General features: G+C 37.3%; 1 protein-coding gene across 4 annotated transcripts in view; it reads left to right on the forward strand.

The window, feature by feature from the left end:
* Positions 1–15,786, forward strand: part of bcl11b.S (BCL11B, BAF complex component S homeolog) — a 78,301-nt gene extending 62,515 nt beyond the window's left edge. For 2 of the 4 annotated variants that reach the window (XM_041575311.1, XM_018232385.2), the window contains one exon: positions 9,562–15,786. In XM_041575311.1, the coding sequence (XP_041431245.1) occupies positions 9,562–11,561 (2,000 nt within the window). In that variant the 3' untranslated portion in view covers positions 11,562–15,786. The remainder of the gene's footprint in view (positions 1–9,561) is intronic. The other 2 variants (XM_018232387.2, XM_018232386.2) reach the window with 2 other exon arrangements.
* The last annotated feature ends 1,681 nt before the right edge of the window (positions 15,787–17,467 follow it).

Genomic DNA, 17,467 nt, shown 5'->3' on the forward strand with positions numbered 1-17,467 from the left:
TTCTTATAAATGTGGCTCTTTCTTTTTCTTTTTTTTTTTGTTGTTAATAGAAAAATTTGAGTACAGTTTATTGTGTGCTGAGACTAACCCCAAACATATTCACAGACAACTACAAACAGTTCTACCTGCTCTCATAAATTAAAGGTACTTTCTTTACCTGTGGAAATAATCAATCTTGGTCCCTTGGACTAGATACAATTTTCTGATGTTTGTATATAATATTATATACCTGGCCGAAAAATGTGGGGGAGGGTATCATTTTTAAAATAAGAGAAACATAAAGGAAAATATTGTACATAGAAATGAGAAGAGAATTTACAATTAACTGAATAATATAGTGGCTGGTAAAGAGATGTCTACTTGGTTTTAAAGAGAGCAGTGGAAAATGCCATGATAGGTAGTTAAAAAGAAAAGTCAAATATGAAGAATGTTTAAGGAGAAGCAAACCCAAAAGTTAAAAAAACCCTACCCTCCTACCCTACATAGACCCCCTTCCCTCTTCCCCCCAGCCTGTTACCTCGGGCATAAGCCCCTAACCTTTTACTTACCCCTCGGTGCAGATTCAGGCATCGGAGTTCACGGGCGCCATCTTTAGCCGCTTTGGTAATCTTTGGAATGAGAATGAGGGATTTTCGGGAGTTTTGGCACATGCGCAATTATAGCGAAACAGAAAATTGCTCCAACTGCGCATGTGCTGCTCCGCCGGTCGTATTCCGAAGGTTACCAAAGAGAAGAAAATGGCTACCGTGAACGCTGGACAGAATCTGCACGGGGTGGGGGGTAATTAAAGACTTAGGTGCATTTGCCTGGGGTAAGGAGGGAGGGGGGGAGGAGGGAGGGGGGTCTATGTAGGGTAGGGGGGTAGGGTTTTTTTACTTTTGGGTTTGCTTCTCCTTTAACAACAACAACAACAGTAGTTACCTATTGTCTATAGTAGGGATGCACCGAATTCACTATTTTGGATTCTTCCGAACCCTCGAATCCTTCACGAAAGATTCGGCCAAATACTGAACCGAATCCCAATCGGTGAGAAGGGGAAAAACCTTTTTACTTCCTTGTTTTGTGACAAAAAGTCACGAGATTTCCCTCCCGGGCAGAAGGATTTGGCCGAATCCTGCTGAAAAAGAAGGGTCGGACTGGGCCATCGGGACATCGGGAAAAACCCAGATCTGCACCCTGCGCTGCTTTTCTTTTTCCTGCATGAGTGTGCTTCTGGTGACGCGCACACGCACTCCTGCTGGCACGCACACGCGATTTCTCTCAAGTGCACACGTTTTTCCGTCCAAGCGCACACTCGCGGTGCGGGGGGGTCCAGAAACTGCAGCCCCAGGGGCCCCAGGGGCCCCAGGGGCCCCGGGCCCCCCAGTCCGACCCTATGAAAAAGGCCGTATCTTGGTTGAATCCCGAACTGAATCCTGGATTTGGTGCATCCCTAGCCTATAGTACCCCCTACTTGAGGCTATACAGATATTAGTCACCAAATAGTAAAGTGATCATATGAAAGTAGGAATATATTTAAATTAAGATGCTGGTATGTGACCTGTGATTAGGCTGCTGGTATAATCATTGGAGATTATAACAGGATTATTTACTGGATACCATGCCAGTAACACTTCTTAGCATAATAAGGAAATCGAACATTTCAACATCTCTAACGGGCAATTCATCTGTACTTCAATAATCTTCAATAAACAGCCCTAGTAAAAATTTGCATAGAATTTAGAATTGGAAATATGGGGCTTCCTCATGTTTAAAAGATAAATATAAACACATATTGTATGTTTCAAAATAAAAGCACAGCTGCAATCCTGTCGAGTACAGACCTCCAAAAATGCACAGGATTGTCAGAATGTTTTATGATTTTGGCCAGAAGGTAGATCATTTGCTTTTTAACTGTGGCATTTCATGGAAAACCACAGCAGATTAAAAAAAATGCATTTGCAGTGGAAATACAACCCAGTGTTTCCCTGGCTGCTCCTTGCACCAGCTTTGAGCATCATGTTCTTCCAGAAGCAAAAGCTTGTGAATACTCTTTTTTTTCTCTCTTTTCATTCTCAAATCATCTGCAGTCAGGAAGATTTTCGCCGCTCTCACGGTGTTATTAGAAAACGCGTGGCTGGGACGCTTGAAATGAGAGAGCTACTGTATGCAAGAGAGATACTCACTGTGTGCTATCCAAGGAACGCCTGCCAAGGCAGTGTATGAACAGGAGCCAAACAAAACACAGGCATCTTTCCAGCAAAACCGGCGCTCTTCTGCAAATAGAGGAAAAATTGACTCTCATTCTAGTATCGCTATTGCAACCCTGATTGTTTTAAAAATAGGTTTTAGGCAGCGTGCTCTCATAGGATTCTTAGCATTCTTTTATTCAATCTCTTATGTAATGAATACTGATCCAGAGGAGGAGAGCAGTTTGTTTTGCCTGAATTCACTTTCCTTAGTATTTTGCCAGCAAAAAATGGATGATGGAACCTTGTACCTAAATTAAACCACATGTCATCAACTAATCATTTTTTTTCTTTCATGTATTCATTGGTTGTATTCAGGACAATTATTCATTTATTTAACTTTGCTTCTTCCCATATTTTCCTGGCTGCCTGTATTATAGTTTAATGCACTTTTTATGCTATATTTGATTTTTTTTGCTTTTCTAGGGATGCACTGAATCAGTATTAGGCGAGATTCAGCCGAATACCGAACCGAATCTTAATTTATATATGCAAATTAGGGGCAGGAAATGGAAAAAGTGGAAAAAAAAAATCTTCTTTTGTGACAAAAAGTCACGTTTTCCCTACCCGCCCCTAATTTACATATGCAAATTAGGATTTGATTCGACCAGGCACAAGGAATCAGCCAAATCCAAATCCTGGCCGAATCCCGAACCGAATCCTGGATTCGGTGCATCCCTAATTAATTCATAACCTTGTCTTTGAGACATTTAAAAGAAGGCTGTAAGAGTGAATACAGGTAAAATTTAAATGATAGCATTAAAATATATTTTGTTCCATCGCAGTAGAAGAAAGAGTGCAACCTTATTTTTGGCTGTAAGTAGACTATTTCTAGTTTTATGAACACCACCATGATAGCATTCATGGAGATTATAGGTTATTCTGTGATTTCATATATATGATTGTATTCACTATCTGGATGAAATAGTCATTGTTAGGCTGGAACCTTTACAAAAAGACTCTAAAACAATCAGATTTTGAAAATCTAAAAAAAAAAAAATCAGAATCTGAAATAAAAAAAATGCTATAATCAGTGTGTTGGTTTTGAAGGATTCCTAATTGTAGTCTAATGCAAATGACCAGGGTAATGATTCTAATGGACACTTACATAAATGCACAGCTCGAAATGTCTCAGATTAAGGACAAATTTTTAACTTTATAAAGTAAAATAAAAAGTGTGAAGACTTGTTTGGCAACATAGCAAGCTAAAATAAAGACTTTAAGGGGGTTATTTATCAAAGTCTGAATTTCTCAATATTTTCTGAAAAAAACTCGGACCAAAAAAATTTTTTTTCGGCTTATTAATATACATTCCCGAAAATTATGTTTGCATGTTTCCTAAAATATGGCACATAAACTATACACTGGGCTCATGTGTAGGGCATTATAACAACTCTATTTTCTTTTATTAAGGTTTCCTGGGCTTGTGTAATGTAATGTATTTGCTGCAACATATACGTCCATTAAACGTAAACTTCCCGCCGTATGCAAATTAGGCAACGCTAGCGCAACTTCGCTTGCCACAGTAATGATAGCGTAACTTCGCCAGCATTCGGTGCCCTGGATGCAACTTCGGATATTAGTGAATTAGTGTTGTCCTGGCGAATCTACGCCTGCCGAAGTGTTGCGATGTTAGCGAAGCGGACGCTAGTGCAAATTCGTCGCTTAGTGAATCTGCCCCTTAGTGCCTTTTATTACATATGGGGGATAGATTTTAACATAGTCACCTATAGAAAGCAGAGGCAATTTAAAAAGAACTCACAGAGTATACTTTACAATGATGCATTAAATAAACTGTCTATACAAGTGAACATCATTTTGTTTTGCTGTTACTCCATATCAGTCTTAAAATCCTTTATGGAAGCAAATACGATAATGAGGATTGAGATAGATCCGCCCTTTACAAATACAGTAACTCTGGTGATTTGGTTAGAATTGTCCTCTGTGTAATCCTACGCACTAGTACTTGTTGGAGTGCCATACACTGACATTCCGGAAGCATCTTTATTCATTCCATCAGCCAATATTCAATTCAGGAAGGGTGAAAGCAGCAGGAACATTCAGCCCAGTGAGATTGACCAGCGTTCCTTTCTGTTTCTCAGTCAGCTAGATGAAGGAACTTGGCATTGTCAACGAGTGAAAGCTCTGCAGAAGTGCCGCAGGTTTTTCATATGGAAATGTGAAGTAATGGGGTGATTAAATAGAGCTGTATATTAAAGTACATCTGACATCAGAATTAGCATAATGTGCTCTAGCCCTAGGCAGTAGTACTTTATTTGCCATCTGCGTCGGACCAGAATCCCCCAGGGAAGCGCTAAAATATTCTGAATAAACTCAGCCCGAGTTCTTATTGAGAATAAAATACCATTTGTGGCACCTCGTATTGATTCGTCTTAATTGCGGTGCAGAAAAGAACATTCAGCTGCTGATGACTTTTGTGCCCGGTGACAAGGCGGCTGGAGTTATTCTAACATTACAGTTGGTTAACCCGAGTAGGCTGCCTTATTCAAGAGAGGTGAAACCTTTGCCTCTAGGTGGGTTGACTGCATTACAAGGAAGGGATATTATATCTTTTCCTCGATATTCACCAGTTTCTGCCAGCTTAGCCGTCTTATGCTGTTTTTTTTTTTTAGATAGAAGCTCACATCATCTTGGGGTGTGATATCAATATTTGATGAATTTGTAAATCTTTGTGCAATGTAGAATACAATGGACAATGTCTGCAAAAAAAGATATTTCTTGTAGATCTTGATTACTCTTAATGGACCAATATATAATCAACACGGTTAAAGTGTTTTTCCCGCAATCTTTAACGTTTAGAATTTAGAATTTTTATGCGTGCAGTTTATTGTATATTTCCCTCAAGCCCACTTTATAACCTTTGCTGAGCTAAAGACCAGAATCCAGTCTATTATACCTGTAGAATAAAAGAGAATTCGCTGCTTACCCGCTACACGCAATGCTTCTGTAACTCTGGGAAAATGTATTTCATCTGCAAACAAATTTGCATGTATGCAAATGAATGCAATTTTAACTCCACTGCAGCAGAAATCAGGTATGTTCTTTACGAGTTGAAAAAGAGCAATACAGGTATGGGACCTGTTATCCAGAATGCTCGGGACCAGGGGTTTTCCGGATAACAGATCTTTCCGTAATTTGGGTCTTCATGCCTTGAGTCTACTAGAAATTCATTTCAACATTAAATAAACCCAATAGGCTGGTTTTTGCTTCCAATAAGGATTAATTATATCTTAGTTGGGATCAAGTACAACCTACTGTTTTATTATTACAGAGAAATCATTTTTTTAAATGTGGATTATTTAGATAAAATGGAGTCTATGGGAGACAGCCATTCCGTAATTCGGAGCATTCTGGATATCGGGTTTCCGGATAAGGGATCCTATACCTGTACAAGGAATATTCAAATAAGGATTCTTTGAATAAAAAGCACAACTATGAGCATAACACAACATTCCATATCTGGGATGCAGGGAGCCGTTCTGCATATTCTGTGTGTCACCAGCAATTATAAAGTCCACTTTTTACCCTCTCGTTTTCTATTATTATACTCAGTTTAAATATTCACACTTTCACCACCGACCTTTGTCTGTTTTATTGCATACTCAGATCAAGGGAATAACCTTTAACTTCAGAGACAATTGAAGCAAATTTACAAGTTGCATGTATGCTGTTTTCTTGTGTTATATAAATCCCAGCAGACCTGAACACTTTTCTCTGATGCCACACCACACAATATACATATATTACAGCTTGTTTGTTCTGCTCTGCTAATGGGTCCCTTTTGTATTAGGTAACCTATGTAATGCAGCATCCACTCTCTCCATAACGTCAATTATCCATAGAGCTAAATGTACATTATGTTATAATATGATTTACAGCCTTTGAAACATTTCCTCAATTTTAGTAGGACAGCTAAACATGGCAGCATGAGTAGCTTTTTAATCAAACAAAGTGAATTTAAAGAAAAAATATGTACCATATGCATAACAGCAAATTATACTTTGTTTATCTGGTCCTCCAAAGAATAGGTAACAGAAGTGTTATACGAGTGAAAATGCACCTGTTAATAAGCTAGGCTTAGCATATGTGCTGCCATATTGCTTTCCTTTGGAAAAGCATTCTCCACAACAAGCATTGGTAGTGCAATCTCAATACTGCATCATGTATTACATTATTTAAATAGGCTGTACAGAGATTGGTCATTAAGGGGCAGATTTATCAAGAGTCGAATTGAAAATTTGAATTTTTAAATTCGAATTTTGAGTTTATTTTAGTGTAATTCAACCAGGGAATAGTCCAAATTTGATTCAAATTTAAAAAAAAGTATTTATTTATCTATCATGTACTGTCCCTTTAAGAATTCAAATTTGACTATTCGCCATCTAAAACCATCCGAATTTGTGTTTTAGGCTATGGGGGACCCCCTGCAATCAATTTGGAGTCGTTTGGTGGACTTTTGAAATAAAAAAAAAAATAAAAAAAATTTTTTTTTTTTTTTTTTTTTTGGTAAAATTCGAATCGTATTTTATTTTTAATTTGCATCCTATTCACCTGTTTAAAAAAAAATTGACCCTTTATAAATCTGCCCCTAAATGTACAAAATGATACCTTGCTCCATCTATTTCCTTTTCTTAAAACCTGCACCTGGGCTGCTCTGAGGTTCAAATATCAAAAACACGGAGCAACAGGAGAAAGCATTTAATTAATAAAATGCCACCTTGAACAGTCCATCATTAAACAAATCCAGCACATAGCAATATAGAACCAAGATCATTTGCTTTACGCGTTTCGTGGCATCTTGCCTCTTCCTCAGAAGCGATCACTCCACTCTGAGGTTCACAATGCCTTTACCTGATGCACCACACCAGGAGTTGGTTTCTCATTATAGTGGGAATATGGAGTGTGAACAGTGGGTCATTTTTAGTCTGGCATAAAGAATTAATGTCTTAGGAAATATTCTGATTACAGAAGACAAATATAGGTATTAGAGACACTATGGGGGTTATGTAATAAAAGGCACTAAGTTTGCCCAGGAGCACTAACCCATAGCAGCCAATCAGCAGGTAGAATTTACTGGTCAGACGTTTAAAAGCAAGTGTCTTATTGGTTGCAACCCCATTCTCCTTAATTCAGACCCACCATTGAAAGACCAAAAAGTATCATCCATTTTTGTCAACTATTTTCCAGTCCTGCCATCTACCCTTACTTTAATTAGATGTAGCACTGAACAGCAGAACATTTGGACAAGCAATCTGATGGAATGCGACCATCTGTTTATGGCTTGTATGACTCTGACACATCTTTTTGCGACTGCTTAATAACAAAAACGAAAAAAGCAAGTGGCAGCCTTAAAACTCTTAGTGTATGATTTTTTTTTTTTTTTTTTTTATAAAATCTGACTATTAGGGCCAGATTTATCAAGGGTCAAATTTCGAAGTGATAAATACTACGAAATTCGACCCTCAAATTGAAATACTTCAACTTCGAATATCGAAGTCGAAGTATTTTTCACTGAATTTTGCCATCGAAGATCGAAGTAAAATCGTTCGAATAGAACGATTTTAGCGTATGATTGAACGATTTTACTTGGTCTAGAAGGTCCCCATAGGCTAACATAGCACTTCGGCAGGTTTAATTTGGCGAAGTATTGAAGTCAAAGTTTTTTTTAAAGAGACAGTATTTCGATTATCGAATGGTCGCATATTCAAACGATTTTTACATTGAATCAAATTCGAAGTAAATTCGAAGTCGTAGTATCCTATTCGATGGTCAAAAATTTCCTCGAATTCACTTCGACCCTTGATAAACCTGCCCTTTAAAAAATCACGAATTTCAGAATTTATTAAACCCTGAGGATGGAAAAGTCAGAATCAGAAAATCCGGCATCTTAGACCATTACATTCGGGAAAATTTAATAATAAATAAGTGTAAAAAACACGAGCCGATTTGATTGTTGTCTGTAGCGGATAATGTTAAAATGAAATCGGACTTTGATAAATAACCCCCATAATATCTGATTAGCTTTACAATACCACAATACTGTTCCTTTGTTATTATAGTATCCTTAGTATTCCTTGCAATCTGATCTATTTTGCAATGTATCACAACATTTGTAAAATTTACCAACATGTAATAAATCATCCCTAATGTCTTATGCACTGTTTGCTTTGTTTGAACTACTATATAAATAGATGAACTTACATATAAATCAACCGAGTCTTTTAAATATTTAACTACTTTATAGCATTAAAGTTAACCTATAAGTATAAAGAGCCACGTCTACTGTGGAATTTATTGAAAGAGAATTGTTTTTCAATGCAAGCCTTACTTATTTGTAGGTATTATTTTTGCTTTTTTCATTAAATGGGCAGTATATCTCTCTTTTAATATGAGATCAATGAATTAGGTTTGTGCTAAACATGCTTTTTGCCTATTTTTTCACGCAAATCACACATCTAATCACATTAATTACATGTCTATGGTTTTTATTATTTATAATCCCCCAGCATAATAGACTCCAGTCTATCTGTTCACTGGTAATCTAATTATCTGCCTTACAAGGACTAAACATGGAGTAACTTGAATTTCTGTGTTTGTCCTGTTTAACTCAAGGAATAACAATGGGCAAAAGTATGTTTAGCACAAGCCCTATTCATTTTGCTCACGTTGAGAAGGAGGTGTGCTGTGTGCAGTACAACAGTAATAAAATAAATACAAAAGGCTTTATTTTATTTAAAGTTATTTTATTTAAGGGTAGGGACACACTGGGCGATTTGGGGAGATTTAGTCGCCTGGCGACTAATCGCAGCGACTTTTCTCCCCGAATGCCTCCCCTCACTCTGCGCCTGGATAAAATGAAAAGTCGCCGGCGCTAATCACACACGGCGATTCGTTTTCCGAAATCGCCCGAAGTTGCCTCACGAGGAAACTTCGGGCAACTTCGAAAAACAAATCGCCGCGTGTGATTAGCGCAGGCGATTTTTCATTTTATCCAGGCGCAGAGTGAGGGGAGGCATTCGGGGAAGATTGGTCGTGGAAAGTCGCGGCGATTAGTCGCCAGGCGACTAAATCTCCCCAAATCGCCCAGTGTGTCCCTACCCTTAAGTTGTAATATATTAAGAGTGGGATAAGATGTGTACATTAGTTATTGTTGGTCATAGTCGGAAAATTAAATATTTGGAACAGAAATATAAAAGCAAATCAATCTAGCACATAAAGTGTGTTGTATTCAGTGAATAGCTTAATGTTAAACTGTTAATACAAAATCATTTTAGCAATATTTTATATTTTGTCTTTTTTTTGTTTTTGACAGGTAAAGATGAGCCTTCAAGCTATATTTGCACAACATGCAAGCAGCCTTTCAACAGTGCATGGTTCCTGCTTCAGCATGCTCAAAATACACATGGATTTCGTATCTACCTGGAAACAAGCCCATCTAGTAACTCTCTTACTCCACGTATCACCATTCCTCCACCTCTGGGACCGGAGACTGTTGTACCATCCCCTCTGATGAACTTCCTTGGGGACAATAATCCCTTCAACCTTTTAAGAATGACAGGGCCTATTCTACGTGATCACCCAGGCTTTGGTGAGGCTCGACTCCCAAACACGCCACCACTTTTTAGCCCACCCCCACGCCATCATCTGGACCCGCATCGCCTTAGTGCCGAAGAAATGGGGTTAGTTGCCCAGCATCCTAGTGCCTTTGACAGAGTTATGCGTTTAAACCCCATGACAATTGAATCTCCAGCAATGGATTTTTCCCGAAGGCTAAGAGAACTAGCAGGGAACAACTCCACTCCTCCAGTGTCACCGAACCGCGGCAATCCTATGCATCGCCTGTTAAACCCTTACCAGTCAAGCCCTAAGTCACCTTTTATTAGTACACCACCATTGCCACCCATGCCCCCTAGCAGTACTACTCCACCACAAACCCAGACAAAGAGTAAATCCTGTGAATTTTGTGGGAAAACTTTCAAGTTCCAGAGTAATTTAATTGTTCACCGACGCAGTCACACGGGAGAAAAACCTTATAAGTGTAAGCTGTGTGATCATGCATGTTCCCAAGCAAGCAAGTTAAAACGTCACATGAAAACGCATATGCACAAAGCTGGTTCAATGACTGGAAGGTCTGATGATGGACTGTCTGCTACTAGCTCACCAGAGCCAGGCACAAGTGAGCTAACAGGAGAGGGTGTGAAATCCAATGAGACAGATTTTAGAAATGAGAGTGACCCATCTTTATGCCATGAAAATGAAGAAGAAGAGGAAGAAGAAGAAGAAGAGGAGGAGGAGGAGGAAATAGAGAATGAAAGTAGGCCAGAGTCAAGGTTCAGTATGGACTCTGAAATGAGCCGCAATCGTGAAAATGGAGCAAAGCCAATCCATGATGAGAAGTCCCTTGTTCTTGGAAAAGTTATGGATAATGTAAATTTAGCAAGCATGCAGGCATATAATGATATGCTACATGAAAAACATAAGAGAAGTCATTTCATGAAACGATCTTCTGATCCGCGAGATTTATGTCAGAGAATTCCAGTGCATGAAGATACAGTGGAAAGAGAAATGATCCCTAATGATGAAGGGACAGTCAATGGAAATTTTGGACCAGGTGAACCATTTCCAGTCTTGCTCCCACGAAAACCGATGCCCATTACTAGTTCTGGACTAAACAACTCATCAAAAAGGATAAAAATTGAGAAAGATCTAGATTTACCCCCAACATCAATAATCCCTTCAGAAAATGTTTACTCCCAGTGGCTAGTAGGATATGCAGCATCAAGGCACTTCATGAAGGATCCATTTCTAGGATTCACAGACTCTCGACAATCTCCTTTTGCAACCTCTTCTGAGCACTCTTCAGAAAATGGAAGTCTGCGGTTCTCAACACCACCAGGTGACATGCTGGATGGAGGTTTCTCAGGGAGAAGTGGGACAGCGAGTGGTGGCAGCACACCTCATATCAGTGGACCAGGGCCTGGCCGACCAAGTTCAAAAGAAGGAAGAAGAAGTGACACATGCGAATACTGTGGCAAAGTGTTTAAGAACTGCAGCAACCTCACGGTCCACCGCAGAAGCCACACTGGGGAACGGCCTTACAAATGCGAGCTCTGCAACTATGCATGTGCCCAAAGCAGCAAGCTGACACGCCACATGAAAACGCATGGCCAGATAGGTAAGGAGGTCTACCGCTGTGACATTTGCCAGATGCCCTTCAGTGTTTACAGCACCCTGGAGAAACACATGAAAAAATGGCATGGAGAACACTTGCTGACAAATGACGTCAAAATTGAGCAGGCAGAAAGAAGCTAAGGCCCCCTATATGGGTTTAATCAGGGGTCTGGGTATCCATTAAATTTGTACAGATTTAACTATTGCCAACTGAGAAAAGCTGACCTAACTTGCCTCCTTAAAATAGCATAAATATGTTAAGTGTCACAAATGTGACACTTAAAATATAACCTGTGTCTAAATTTCTATTAAATCTGAGGGTTGTATAAGGCAGTAAAACTTGTGGAGCCTTTTAACTGTGCAATAATTTCTGTATTTATTGGGGTTTTATTTGTAATTTTGGCATGTGCAGGCATTTCTTTTTTCCCCTTGCTGTTTAAATTTCTTCTTTTACCCTTGTTCTAATGTGCTAAACTCTCTTTTTGGGCTTCAGGGGCTACCAACCTGTCCAATTACTGCGCTGCCATACCCCTCCAGAACTAAAGGGATTTATTATCTATTCCTTAACCCAATAGTAGCCTGAGATCCTTATCCTTGTAGGGAAGAGACATATCTTAAATTATCATTTTGTGGGCTGCTACAATTCCTGAAATTTAAGCTAAACTTTTGTAATTTCTTGCAAAGAAGCCATCAGCTGTTTGATTTAAATTATTTGAAATGTTATTTTACCTATGCTAAAATAGAGGAATTCTCAGCGGATTACAATCTTCGAAATATTAGCACTTAATTATATGGCGTGATAGGATCTTGTATACAGCAAATACAATTTAACTTGCAATGCCTCAATTTTGCTTTTCTTGAGGATTAAAAAGCCACAGTCTCTAAGAATATGCAACATTTAGCAATGACACAAAATGTCTTTGTATCTCAAAATGTCTTTCCTATAATTATTTCATAGTAGAATTAGTGCTGCACAGGTAGTATAAAAAATATACATTTAGTAGAGTAAAGATACAGCCTGACGATGTCAACTTAACCCCTTTTTACTGCCAGGGTTACTTGAATTTCATTGTTGAACAATGGATTTCTGGTTACGCTTGCAGAGAAAAATGTTAAGTACTGTGGACCATTTTTAACATAGGATGCACCTACAGTTGTTTGCAGATGAATAATGTTGAAAACTGTTATTTATTCTAAATAATGCAAGTTAAAATGATGACACCTGCTTTTAAGATCCTTTTTCCATTTTTCTTTTCTTTTTCTTTGCGTGCACCAGGAGGACAGCAGAGAAGAAAAGGTTACCCATTTTAATTATGTCGACCGCACTTTATAATTTTTTTTTTTTTTTTTTTTTTCTCATTTAAATGGCTTCTAAACAAGAAATTACAGCATATTCTCCTACTCAACCCATTGGTGGGTGACCTCTATAAGGGAACATCTGAGATTAAGTGTCAGTGTTGCTAAGCATGGCATTCACAATGCTGGCACTATAAAAAGATATATATAAAAATATATATAATTTATTGGACGGTTTGTCTACTGCCATTCAATTTGTTGTGAGTGCCTTGAAAACTGATCTTCCTATCTGAGTCTCTCGAGACAAAATGCAAAACATTTTTGTGAAACATAAAAAAGACTTTCTAAAAATAGTAATACAAGAAAAGTACATTTCTTTAAAAAACAAAAACAAAAAACAAAAAAACAAAAAGCCACATTTACTTATAAAATTCCTGTTTGAAGATAGTGGACACATTATTGCCATAAGACCCAATCTAATGAAGATGTTTACCCAGCACAACTTTGAACGTTCTCTGGCTGATTTATTGTCAGCTTTTTTCTTTTCAGGACAACGCTGCTTAGAAAACGGAATGAAAATTATTTACTGCTGAATTGAAAAATGAAATGACACAACTTACCAGTTATCGTTGAATGGAAAAAAAAAAAACAATTCAGGAACAATGGCTAATTTTTTTTTATTGTTAAATTTAGTGCACTCTGTCTTAAAATAAGTTTACAGTATTCAATACGTACAAGGGTAAAAAAATATAATTGTGTGTATGTGTGTTTGGACGAACTTTTCTTTTCAAAGTTTGCTTAATAGGTTATAAAATGCCATAATGGCCATGTGTATATTGTTTTTCTTTTGGTGACGGGGGTTTTAGTATATATGATATATATTAAAATTTCTTGATTACTGTAAAAGTGGACAAGTATTTGTAATAATTCAGAATGCCTGGGCATTTTACAAAACCAGAAAAAAAAAAAATCCTTGAAAATGTTGCAGTAAAATTTAAATGGTGGGTCTATAAATTTGTTCTTGTCACTGTAATTGTAAAGTCTAAGTTTTAGTATTTTTTTTTTTTTCTGCTTTGGGTGTTGAATTTATTTTATTTTTTTGACATGTATAGAAACTTGTATTTGGGGATTAAAAAGGTGATTGCTACACCATGTAGAAAAAGTAAGTAGAAAAAAAAGTGCTTAATATTGTTATTGCTTTGCAGAAAAAAAAAAACACATTTCTGACCTGTGCTTATTTACTTTCCTCTTCCCCCTCTGGAATGGATATTGATATTGATTGGTTCACATAATGTAGGCACTTGCTGTATTTTTACTGGAGCTTGTAATTTTTTAACTGTACGCTTGTCCTTTTAAAAGGATTAATTGTACCTTTTTGCTAGTGAATTTGAAAAAAAAAAAGGAATTGTGCTGCCATAATATATTTTTTGAATTTGGCAGGATAAAATATTGCAAAAAAAAAAGGGAAGAAAAACAGAAAACCAATCATTTGTAATTTAAGTCCTACTGTACAGAAAAAAGGAGGTTGTTTAACAACATCCAGGTTAATGAAACAAAACAGATTTCTTAAATGTTTTGTTCACTGGTAATTTAAGTTGTACATTTTCTGTCATTATTGGCCTATAAAATAAAGTACTGTTCGTACAGGGATGTAACACCCCACCCCTTGGGTGCCTGGACCTTGTATCAAGGCCTTAGCAGGTATGGACTGATTGGTACTAGTTACACTTGTAAAATAATATCAGTTTTTGTATAAATACTATGAGAACATTCCATGTATGCTCGTGAATATTCCAGGAACCTCTTATAGAGTGAGAAATTCTCCGCAGTCCCACCGGTATCTGTTGAACCCACTGTACAAAACAAAAAGTGATTTTTTTTTCTGTTGATACAGATGCAATTGTGTTCATAAATTCAGTGGTCCAGGCCCGGTCATCCCATCCCTTGTTAGAACAGGACCTATTCTGAACACAGGTCTTGCCAGTTCATATCATATCGGCTTTGCTCTCCATTCCTTTTTGTACATTCCATAAAATGCTGAATGTGTGATGGGCTGAGATGAAATGTTGTATAAATGCAAACACAAAGTGGCTCCAACTGCATATCTATCGTTTTCTAGTGCATTATGGGAATTCTGAACTTCATGCCTTCTTCCTATTATTATTATTATGATGAGGATGACAGCTTGTCCTAAAGACAGTGCTTTGCATCTTCAGGCATCTCTGTGGCCAATTCTAATTTTGATTATATGCCATAAATGTTTGTTTGAAGTAAATATCACCAGCAGATCTGGGTAACCTCTTTTTTTTCGCCAATACGGTTTGCAATTAAGTGAAGCCCTGCAGCACTCTAGAGGTTAATGATATGCATCTTATTAGCTATTCACAGAACAAGATAAATAAGCACAATGTAATGTTTTGGCTGTGCACAGAATGAAAAAAGTCTACTCTTTAAAACATTGACCACAAGCACAATATGTAAGCTGCTCTTTATTTTATGTCCACCCTTCCCTACACTCTGGTTCTCTGTGGTCATCAGTATTTCATCCCAGTCCATTATAAAAGACAGTCCATGACATTGTTCATTGCAGCAGCCTCATCATTATGGTGCTCTATGTATTTTAGAACTGCAAAGCAAAATGTCACTTAATTTGTTTGCATTTGTATGGCAAGGCAAAATATTTTTTATTACCTTTTTCTATTATTGTATGAGCTTTTGTTGTTTACTTGGAGGTTTTTGTCTTTTACTACAAGTTTGGAACTATTTATTATTGCTTGGTATTTGTGCTCTGTTTAAAAAACAAGGGCACTTTTTTAATTATGGATAAAATGTTGGGACGGCTAGAGGTCATTTCAACATGGCTTAGTGAAATATTTATTGTTTTTCTTATTTTCTCTGTACAAGATTATGGCCTCTTCATTTTATCTTATTGTCACAATGTTGAGTTCAGCATGTGTCTGCCATTTCATTTGTTCGCTCGTTTAAAACAAGGCTTGTTCCAGTTTTCAAGTTATTACAAAAAGAAAACGAAAAAAAAAAAAAAAGATAATAAATTGGACATTTAACTTGACTGATCTTCAGATTGTTTCTGTTTTTTTTTTTTTTGGTTTCAACAAGTGGATAGGAAATGTTTTTCAATTTTCATTGGTCCATTATCAATAAAATATTTTTTACCGTGTCTTAAGTATGACATACTTTAACCCACATGTAGTGTATCTGGCCTGCGCAATGGAATTTGGAAAAGCTTGCCTCAAACATATACAGCATACATTTCTTTTTAATTTTTACTCATTTAGTATTGATGTGTATTAGCAGTCAGCTTCCTTTCAGGAGTAGGAAAATTGCACACAGCATGCATGAGGCAGAAGCACATTAAAATGTATTTATTATATGTGATCAAACACATGTACTTTGGTGCAACAAATGAATCAGATTATGTACATAACATACAGTAAATGGAACATAAATACATTCCAAGACTGTGGGCAGACTTGACTGATATTAAATAGAGACTCTACATATCCTCAAAACTAGACTATTTTAGATGTAGAGGAGAAGACCTGAGTTTACTTTGGATTGGTGAAGGTCCACACCATGCTGGCAATTGCCTTTACATTTGTTGGTGTGCTCTTTCCCTATATGGAATCTGAATGCTGTGTTTGGCCTGGAAGTGGCTTGGGAGAAAAATGAACCTGATTATCACAAGTAAGTGGTAAAAATGCCTAAAATCAAGTTATATTGTAGGTCTACAGCTTCATTAAACACATCTATTAAACGAAGTAAACCATCTTTGCCATACCATAACCATTAAAATCATAAACAAATAATAGCCAAATGCCAGCTACCACACTCATGGTGGGCATGTTGAGTGAAATGGCAAGCTCAGAGTTGAATACCTGCCAACCTCTGTGACATAAACCATACAAAATAAGTAGCATAATGATAATTATAATGATACAGTTGGTATAGATAACAAACCATTTAAATGCTGATATATGGCAGATTACATGACATGAGAAAAGAGCGGGGAACAGACTACGGAGAGCTGACATAAAGGTGGGTAGATAGTGGACCTCCAGCAGAGTTCCTGTGGTCAAATATTGACAGGTAAGGCCCCACTCTGCCTCTCTCTCCTTCATTTGGTGCCAAACAATCTGTTATGGATGTATGATCCAACGCATCCACTTTGCTGCAACCACATGAGTTAGATCAGTTCAGGTCAACTATGGGAACAGTAGTGGAGCTGTGGCTTTTGCATGAAATTTTCAAACCAGTCTGATTTGAATGGTACAAAGATATTATTGGAGACTGGACACCAACATACAGTATATGTACTGTGACAGGCTGGCTGCTTGTACATGTAATTTTTGGGGGAACTAGTAAATGGTAGGCAGCAAGCCATAGGCATCTGTATCCATCTGCATATTAAACAAGACTTTTTAGCCCTTAATATTTTATTTTAAAATTTTGAAGATTGAAGGCAGAGAAATATTTCAACAAAAGCCTTCAGATATACCAAGGTGATTAACTTGCATCCAAAGTTCTAACAGAAAAATACTTGAAATTATTTATACAGTATATCCACTTTTAAGAATCTCTGGAAGCCTACAATAAGCCGGTAATTAGTGGAGCTGTACCAATAACATAGCGGTTCCATCCATGACCACTCATTGAGCCTCTTCTTAAGCAGTCTACTTGATATTGATAGATTGGAGTTGGAGAAATTCATTTAGAAAGGTTATTCATAAAAG

Source organism: Xenopus laevis, chromosome 8S, assembly GCF_017654675.1.
Source record: "Xenopus laevis strain J_2021 chromosome 8S, Xenopus_laevis_v10.1, whole genome shotgun sequence".
Taxonomy (NCBI): Eukaryota; Metazoa; Chordata; class Amphibia; order Anura; family Pipidae; genus Xenopus; species Xenopus laevis.